General features: G+C 43.5%; 1 protein-coding gene across 1 annotated transcript; it reads right to left on the bottom strand.

Moving 5' to 3' along the window:
• Window positions 1-7,414: 7,414 nt before the first annotated feature.
• cartl (cocaine- and amphetamine-regulated transcript-like) lies at window positions 7,415-9,711 on the bottom strand. Its single transcript, XM_076738997.1, has 3 exons — window positions 9,472-9,711; window positions 8,707-8,778; window positions 7,415-7,735 (listed from the first exon to the last, which is right to left on the bottom strand). Exons 1-3 carry the CDS (start codon window positions 9,607-9,609, stop codon window positions 7,628-7,630), a joined length of 318 nt encoding a protein of 105 aa, XP_076595112.1. The 5' UTR covers window positions 9,610-9,711; the 3' UTR covers window positions 7,415-7,627.

Genomic DNA, 9,711 nt, shown 5'->3' with positions numbered 1-9,711 from the left:
GAAAGACTCGGATATCAACAGGTTTTTTCATATACACAAATATCACAAAGCCGACCGTTTGAAGAAGGTGGCTGAGTGAATGAAAGAGGGAGTCTGTGTTTGTTAATCAGAGCAGAACAGACAACATTAGTGGAATATTCATTTTCAGTAAAGAACTCAGTAGGAATAAGGGCAAAAATCTGCATGTTTAGTGAATGTAAACGTCGTCATTGCTTCTGGAGAGACATGATACCACTTTAAATTTTATCCTTCAAAAGCACCATAAACATCAGCACGAGTGGATCTGTGAGATACAGTCTGTGTCTGTTTGTGATTTGGGTGAACTGATCCTTTAAAGATGAACCTTTGACTTCCTGTCCCTCTGCGTCGAGTCCAGACAGACGTTCCTCTTCTGCTGCTTTGAAGTAACCCAGTCTGGAGCAATCTCATTAACACCAGGCCCGTACGGCGACGCTGGTGGCTCACACAGATTGTGTTTTCCTTCCCTGCAGGTTATTGGCATCCTGGTAAAATTATTTGCAATCTGAGCGGCGCACTTGGGGACTTGGAGTAATTGCGTCTCCACTCTTGTTCGCAGCTGTGATGAAGTGTGTGTCCGTCCATAAGCACACACGGCCGAGATGTGTTCGCACAGCTCTAAGACTGAAAATGAAGGTTAGGGGCCTTGAGTTACACTTGAATTACATCTCAGTCTAATGGATTTCCATTTATGCCAGTGCCAACGCTCAATACTCCAAACATTCATATTAAAAATCCAGAAGCCAATTACAAGTCTTTGCCCAGAGATATGCATGATGGATCCTTTTCATAAGCTTTACAGCTCGCAGAGCCTGAATGGAGTCGCTGTTAGTTTTTCAGGACGTCTGCAGCATTAATGTGATTTATGAACACAGGAAGTTGGAATTTTACAAATTTGAAGGTTCAGCGTTTGATGGACCTGTTTCATGAGGGTTCAACAGATTCTTACGTGCAGCTGAAGGAAAGCAGACACGGTGAAGCAGCTGATGTTTTACGTCATTTAGAGCAAATGAGACATGACACAGATTCAGTGTCTGTTCACATCAGAGCAGAAAGACTTCGAATCACTTCGAGAATCATCAGGACGTGATCTCCACTCGGGGTGGGACGAGCATGTCCTCCTCGTTCTTTTCTCCGTCCTGCTGCTGTGCGAAAAATATCCAGTAAATGTCTTTTGTTACTGATAAACTTCCATTTTAAATTAGTTTGAAGCACTTTACAACATCAGTTTTGAAGTGCTGTTGAAAAGATTACTCTTATTTCTTACTATATTACAAATATTTTGCCCTGAACTTTGTCTCCCAGGCTTCAAACAGGTCGCCCTACTGTCTGACTGATGGAGCTTGTTGGCTAAATGTAATTTACTCAATGTTTCTGGGTAAAGGTAATCACTTAATTCATGTTTTCATTTACATGTGACACTTTATAATCATATGTTTTTCAAAGAGCGCATGGACCTCTGTCCGTTCAGCTAAATGTCTTTCTCTTTATATAGCATCTCTTTTGTTTTATGGAGCACACAACAACCAATTTAATGAAATGTGTTTCATAGAAATAGAATTCACATCATTTCAGTTTGGATAAAATTCATGGTATAAAAAAGGGATTTTTTGGTTTTTTTTTTAGTCGTTCTGCTTCATTATCCAGTGTTTGGCAATTAAAGCCATAAAAGAGGATAAAACCATTAGTGCTGTTTATCCATTTCATGTAAACATTCATTACATCTGCCTGGATGATTCATACTCCACCATCAAAGAGGGTCCGTCGTATTGAACAAAACAACAATGCTGTGTCAAATAGATAAAGTGTGTGAAATAATTAATAAATGAATAATAATAATAAAGAAATAAATAATTAGTTTGGTGTAGTGTGGCACTGCTGCAGCATTAATACCGACACAACACTAACAAGAAGCTTATCACAGCGTGTGGTAATTAGTACCTGAGTGTAATTAAATCACCCGAGCTCTGAACGTTACGCTGAACGGGATCCTGAAAAGAAAAACACTGTGATCACATTCGGCTGCTCAGCTCCGACCAAACGTCACAGTCACAGGTGAAGCTGATTTTCAGTCAGGTAGTCGATTTCTATGCTGTCGGTCCATCAAACATGAGATCAAACACCAATAAATCAATGCACACTGATTCAATAGAAAACATATTTTTTCCTGCTAATACTTTCAGGTATCATCATGTTTTTGAACAGAAAAAACAGAAGACCTCTTTATCCGCCGCCCCAATTTTGATTAGGTTTGAAAATGTATTTAATAAATGTAGTATTTTTTCATTTTTATCCTGATAATTAGCTTTTTTAAATCTGTAAAGTGTTCTCCAACTAACTTAAGCTGCACTAATCAATATCTTTACATTAACTCTAAAATGACTGCTTGATGCTAAAGGGGTCTCTCATAGTGTCAAACCCACAGAGAGTTACGTATAACCTGACCCTGCAAGAAGCTCTGTGAGCTCCACTGTACTCGACCTGAGACACCAGCTGCTGAACATAGTGGAGCATTTAGCAGCTAAAGAGCCAGAAATTTCCCAGAGGATTTGATGTGAAAACAGAGCTACAGGGAGAGTGAGTATTGGATTCACACTCATCAGGTGAGACACAAACATGAGTCCAAATGAGTGACGATGCTGCTGCGTCTCAGCTGGACGTGCAGCCTACGTCAGTGCTGTGTATGAAACTTGTTCCGCTGCCTCCAAATGGGCAGAAACAATAACATAATTAAAGCTGTGTTACATTTTTCAGGTGTAAAAAAAGTCTTTGTTGTCCAGAAATCTGAAAAAAAAAAAAAAAAGGTATTGACTGGTTCCATTAAGGGACAACATAAAACAACATACCTGAACTGCTTCTTGCAGACTAACAACCATCTAATTCTAACTTTAATCTCAACGAACCACAACGATCTGCGTTTGTCACATCAGTTACATCGAATGCGATTCTTTGCACCATATTTCAATTTCTGGCATATAATCAAATAGAGAGACGCTCTTATCTTCTCAGCCAATATTGGTCCAACACTGGCTCATTGTTCGTCCCTCATCATCAGGTAAGATGATGATGCTGTTGATGAGAGCGCAGCTCGTTTGTGGATTTACCAAACTCCTAATCAATAATAAGAGTGAAGTAATAGAGTCAGACTGGAGGGCAGCAGCAGGGAGCATCAGTCATCCAGCTCCATTTCACCACAGGGTTAAAGGTTAACAGCTGACCCCGTGGATATCACCTCTGGGCAGCCTCTAAACGACTCCCTCTCTCTAACTGTATGACTGCTGGTCCTCACATTAAAGATCTGAACAAACTGATGTCAGGACTGGAAACGTAATTGCTCCATAAATCTCAGAGGAAACATAAAAAATGTGCTGTCTGTCTGCAGCGGAGACAAAGGAAAGCTCCAGTGATCAATAATCAGCCCGAGAGTGATCAGAAGGAATCCTCCGATCGACCCAGATCCTCAGCAGGCTGTGAAGAAGCACAACGTTATTATCCTCCTACATCTGCCCTGAAGGTTTCATGATCGCCCTCCATCACGCTGCACCTGTTCTCATGGAGCACAGCAGCTTCTGTGCTCGAGTCTGTTATCTGAATCATGTTTTCCTCGCCTCAGGTCAGCTTCCTGTAACTTATGTGTGTTTGAGACGTGTGTGTGCTGCAACACTGCAGTTTCCTTTAGGGGATCAATACATTATTCCATCTGTCCGTCTGTCTGTCTGTTTGTCCGTCCGTCCGTCTGTCTATCGGCCTGTCTGTCTGTCTGTCTGTCTGTCTGCCTGTCCGTCCGTCCGTCCGTCTGTCTGTCCGTCTGTCTGTCTTTCCATCCATCCATCTGTCTGTCTGTCTTTCCATCCGTCTGTCTGTCTGTCTGTCTGTCTGTCTGTCTTTCCATCCGTCCGTCCGTCTGTCTGTCTGTCTGTCTGTCTGTCTGTCTGTCTTTCCATCCGTCTGTCTGTCTGTCTGTCCGTCTGTCCATCTGCCTGCCTGTCTGTCTGTCTTTCCATCCATCCGTCTGTCTGTCTGTCCGTCTGTCTGTCTGTCCGTCTGTCTGTCCGTCCGTCCATCCGTCTGTCCGTCTGTCTGTCCGTCTGTCTGTCTGTCTGTCTTCCCATCCGTCCGTCCGTCTGTCCGTCTGTCTGTCTGTCTGTCTGTCTATCGGTCTGTCTGTCTGTCTGTCTGTCTTTCCTTAAATGAAAGCAGTAATTAGTATTATCAGCAAGATTTACTTAAAGTATGAGCAGTAAAACTCCTCCTGTGGCAGTAAAGAGTTCCTGTTGGTGTTTTTCTATCTGCTGTCTGTGGATTAATACTCCTGCTGTGTTCACTTGTTTGCTGCATTTATCTTTCAGCTTGAGCTCCTTTGAGCTACTTTATATCCTGTTGGCTGCTTTACTCTACAGCGATGCATCTTATTCTATAAGATCATCACGTGTTTGAGGCGCGGCCGTCTCAAAAGTTTGACGAGCTCAGAAAAACAGGCTGTTTTCAGCTTTGTGATGATGCATTTTCAGCTGATCCGAGAGGCTTTTTAAAGGAGGAGTGAGTCATTCTGGAGGAAGATTGTTGATGCTGCCGTCTCTCCTTCCTCACAGTACGATTACATGTTAGCACGCCAGATTTACTGTCTCCAGCTCCGTGTCCTGAGCACGACGCCACCTGTTGCTGATTGGCTGGAACGGGGCTGTGTGACTCAGTGCGACCCGCTTTGTTTGTTTTCCATTGACGGAGCGACCAGACGGAATATCAACAGTCTTTTGTCCAGAATGACTCAGTCCATGAAGAGACGCTTCATCCCAAAATCAACACATTTGGAGATACGTGGTTTTAACTGGACAGGAAAGGTACAGTGCTTGAGTAAATGTACTTGGTACTGAAGTTACATCCAAGCACTGAGATTATTCAGCAGCATGACACTGAAGACCTGACAAAGGTGATTAAGGTGGAGTAATAATAAACTGATGGATTGTCAGCCAATCACAGCAGAGGATGGTTTATTTATTTCTATGGCAGCTCATAAATGCTAGAATATTGTTAGCAGGCTGCTACTGATCAGAGCTAATGTTCACTGTTTCAGCTGATTCCTCTGATCACACAAGCAGGAACACCTGAATGACCTGAATGATGTTGATCTGTTGGTCTAAAGTCTGCCTGCAGGCACGATCCTGAATTTCACTCATTCATATTCTTCAGGCTGCCAGTTTGCTATCTTTAATCACACCCGGCATCTGGTTAGGTACATTATCCTTGCAGATAGATCACATTCCCAGGGTGCACTGAGGAGACAACGGCCTGTTTCAGCTGCCTAATCGCAGCTCGGTGTGGCAGCTGTTTGGACAAACACAGCAGCTCTTTGTGGCTTTCAGCAGGCTGGAACCAGGACAGGCAGAGAGCCCAGGTGAGCCACCGAGAAGGAAAGAGGTCGTCTGGTCCAGATTTAGACTTTGGAGAGCCAAAACTACATTTAATTTGTTGAATTAAATACTGTAGATGGAAACCAGATATGTGTTGCATATAACTGTATGTGGGTACTGATGCTTCAAACACGAGTGCTGAAGGATATGAAAGGATCTGAGTCGAAACGCTCATTAAGAAATGACTGATATTCCACATTAAAGTGAAACTGTGTCAAAGAAGAATGCAAAGTCGAATCCATAAGTAATAAAATGCATCATTAATCAGTTCGGTGCACTCTGGGGTTTCATCCATGCAGTGTCACTCTGATGAAATGAGAGTTCTGAGATTTTATAGGTTATTATTTAAAATGGTCGTAAGGGAAACTTATGCACATCAAAGTCTGTTTACAGGTCGTGGGGAGGAACGCACTTTAAACAGGAAGTGACATACACATGAACGGGCTCATCGGGGGATGGGATGTGATGACCTCCTGAATACCATCCCACGGTGCCTCCTCCTCTGCAACAGGCAAAACCAAAGAAGCTCGAGCTGAGCAGAACTCAACGACGAGGGCACTTTTCATTCAGGCTGTTTTATTACAGGCTGAATCGCCTCGAGCAGTGAGAGAGGGAAACATTACACTGCTGTTTGCCTCATGTCTTTCTCCCAAAGCAGAAAGGAGCAAAGGGACCTTTAGATGAGCTCTTCAGGGTTTTATGGTGTGCGGATTAAGACTCTGGGGACAAATGAAAGCACGTATCTGCTGGCTGCAGGCCACAAGATCTGCTATCAGATGCTATTCAGCATTTTTCTTCTTGTTGTTTGCAGAGTGGCTTCCGTCACAGCTGGCTGCTTTCATTTGTCACAGTTTGTGGTGAAAACACAGTGAATGAACTTTATTAGTGGTTGGATGTGGGCAGCAAACCGTAAGAGAGGTCAGTTTGTAGAAGATGATTCAAGCTCAGTTTATTAAGTGCAAAACATTTCCACGCGACGTCGTGGCTCTGAACACCTGCACACCTGCACACGTGCTGAGCTGTCCTGCTGGGTGGAGCGTTTGCTTTGTTTGTCTGCTTTGTTTTCTAAGAGGTAAACTCATACTGTGCTGCGCTGGACGGTGTGCGCGTGTTTCACTTGACTCCGCCCGGCAGAGATGACCCCCCGCTGTTACCTGCTGGGACATCAGCCTGCTGCCGCTGCAGTTTAGTTTTCTGGCCTGGAAATGTGGATTTGATAAGAACTGACACAAAAGTCGCTGCATGCGGATTTGTGCTGCTTTCATTTCTGACCTCCGCTGAGAAAAACATGTAATCAAAGCTAAAAACTACAGATGTCAAATAAATTGGACCTCACGCGCTTTCGAAACAATGCTTTTATATTAACAATGGATCAAACGACAGTGTTCATGTGAAAGGGGACGCTCATATCATGCGGCCGCAGAGAACCGTGATCACTAAAACACAAAAGACCAAGGAAGAAGTGATTGACTGTGTAACAGCAGAGGAGCGACAGTCTTCTCAAATGATTATTTCTGTGTGACAGACGTGCAGGAGCTCCGATAAACTCCGTTCATTTGCACAGCGCTTCCCTCCCAGCTGAGTACACTCCGTGTGAACTGGCACGAGCGCACTTCAAACCAAATTATACAACCAGTCTTTGCATAGCAGGTCACATGTGAACGTGCATGAAGCCACGGCACACATGCCCCACTTACAGTGTCAGAAAGTATTCAATATTTTATGTTGTTTTAAGTGTTTTCAACAGTTTGAAACCAGCTCACGTCTGTTTATTTGATCCCATTATTAATGAGAGGATCCCACACCAAGACCGACAGCCTGACGCCTCAGTGTGGACGATAAAATCCCAGATAACAACGTGACTCATGTGTTGATGCTTGGATTTATTCATGCGGATGCAAAACTCCAATTAAAACTTGCTTCATCCCTGAAACTGAACACAGAAGTCAGAGTAAACTTTGTGTGAAGGAAATAACAGAAAAGATAAGTTGATAAAGTTGTTTATTGAACATGAAACACTGACATGCTACAGGAGAAAACCAGGACTCAGCGATACAAAATCCATGCTCATCCTCAGGCGACGGCTGCCAACACAGCGACGATGCGTAAATGAAGATCTAAGAGACGGAGTGTGAGGCTGTACAGGATCGTCCTGGAGAAGTGATGCTGTGTCAGAGAAAATGAAAATCCTCGGCGCTTCAGATGCATTTGAGCAGGTAGGAGTTGCAGTTGGCTCCTCGGCCACAGTCGCAGAGCTTCCCGATGCGAGGCCCGAACTTCATGGCACATCGGTCACCCATCCCGCACTGAGAGGAGGAGGAGGAGGAGGAGGAAGGTCACTCACACACCCTCAGACACATCACTGCAGACACGCAGCGAGGTTATTAAAAGAAATCACGATGATGTTTGGCAACTTCCTCACAGTCAGGAAGGCACATTAATGTGTATTAAAGATCTAGAAATGTATGGAGCAGATGCTGGCACAGGCCTGCATTAATGAATTTGCTTTGATTAATTGTCTTCTTCTTTAATTGACACGGGAGACAGAGAATGAGATGCTAATCATTGGCAGCATTTTTCAGTGAAATAATTAAATTCTGTTCATTAGCTGATTCTTTCTTCTCATTGATTTATTTCCACTGAGCGGACAGCAGCACTGAAAGGTTTCTGTAGCTTTGCGGCTAATTGGAGTCGAGCAGCAGCCTTGATTAGTGCGGACTGAGTGAAAGACTGTTGTTGGCATTTTCTTGTTATCTTTTAATTACTGGAAGGTTTCTTGTGCTAACTGGCTTAATTAAAGAGCAGTGGACTGATGTACAGAACACACATGACTGAGCATTGTCACTTACACCGGCCACCAGTGGAAAGTCACTAAGTACTGTGCTTCAGTACAGTTTTGAGGTATTACGCGAGTATTTCCATTTTGTGTTGCTTTATACTTCTTTATTTTGCCACTTTATAAGAATATTGTACTTTTTACTCCAAGAATGCAAAATATGATCAACACAATAAGTGCCCCATAGATTAATCTATCAATCATTTTAATCCAATGTCAGGATATGTATCATTCTACAATGGGCCATTCTGCATACTGAGTACTTTAACTTTGAGTCTTTTCAGTATTTTTGATGCTACCTTTGTACTTTTACTGAGGTAATTTTTAAAAAAGCAGAACTTTAACTTGAGTATTTCTACTTTTGTTTAACTAAATGAGTTCTCACACTGTTTCAGGGAATAAGGTAAAGGTGCGTAAACATAGTGAATAAAGTGACGTCACCAGTGGGATGCTGCCTCTTTTCTCGGTGGAGGAAATCCGAGTCCTGCCCAGCAGAGCCTCCAGTGCCTCTATCTGCTCGGCAAAGATTGATCACAAAAACACAACAAGAAACGTTAGAGCTGAGCAGAGTGTCACAGCTGTCTGTGCACGTTCACCTCTGAGACTCTGAAACATCCCCTTAACTTCTCAGTCAGGGCTCTTTAAAGTTCTGAAATCTTCATTGAAGCTGTATGATCCCTTTAAACTGAGCTGCTGAGCTTTTTGGAGCTGCACATTCAGTCAAATGTGCAATGGAAATAAATGCCTTGTGCATCATTTTATACACATTTTCCAAAAATTCAGCCTGATATATTTGGAAACTTCTCCAATAGAAGTTTGAGTGTGGTTTGGCTGCACAGCACGAGGAGCTGGCAGAGCTCAGGAGGTGAATCAGTGTTAGACATCCCTCACCTCAACAATGACCACACACAAAACAACCATACAGAATAATCTGAAATCCACAGCTGTCCTTCTTTTAAAGATTATCTCAAATGCAAAAGTTTGCTGTGGCCTTCATCTCTCATTGCAAATTAATTTGAACATTATTTTCAGTATTTTCTGCAAGTTGTTGCATATTAGACTGAAGGAAATAAATGAGAAATGTGATAAATCCAAATAGAAGAAAGAGGATGTCAAAGGTTTACGGAGTTCCCCACGTAAAGGAGCAAAGCATCACTTCGACATTCCTCCGTAAACTGACATGAGAGGAGGTCTTCAGGTACTGACCAGGTTTCTGTCTGCCGCCGGCTCGGGTTTGTCCACTCCAAAGTCCTCTGCGGAGACGTCCTGGGACGCCTGGCCGCGACACATGACGCACAGCAGGCCGACGAACAGCAGTCCGCGGAGCATCCCGGCGCTGTCCATGGTGCTGGTCCGGGTGGAGCAGGAGGAGGGCGGAGGTCCCGGCAGGAGGCAGCAGATCAAGACTGAAGGAGCAGAGGGTCGCAGCACTTCCACAGGAGATTC

Source organism: Chaetodon auriga, chromosome 1 (genome assembly GCF_051107435.1).
Source record: "Chaetodon auriga isolate fChaAug3 chromosome 1, fChaAug3.hap1, whole genome shotgun sequence".
Lineage (NCBI taxonomy): Eukaryota > Metazoa > Chordata > Actinopteri > Chaetodontiformes > Chaetodontidae > Chaetodon > Chaetodon auriga.
The sequence above is the reverse complement of the archived record's forward strand: the minus strand, read 5'-3'. Positions and strand labels throughout refer to the sequence as shown.

What these genes read in the sequence shown, in the direction of transcription:
- cartl (XM_076738997.1), bottom strand. Translation starts at nt 9,609, where the DNA reads ATGGACAGCGCCGGGATGCTCCGCGGACTGCTGTTCGTCGGCCTGCTG. An exon ending in CGGCGGCAGACAGAAACCTG is followed by an intron (nt 8,779 to 9,471) that starts GTCAGTACCTGA and finishes TTTGCCGAGCAG; the next exon opens with ATAGAGGCACTGGAGGCTCT. An exon ending in AAAGAGGCAGCATCCCACTG is followed by an intron (nt 7,736 to 8,706) that starts GTGACGTCACTT and finishes TCCTCCTCTCAG; the next exon opens with TGCGGGATGGGTGACCGATG.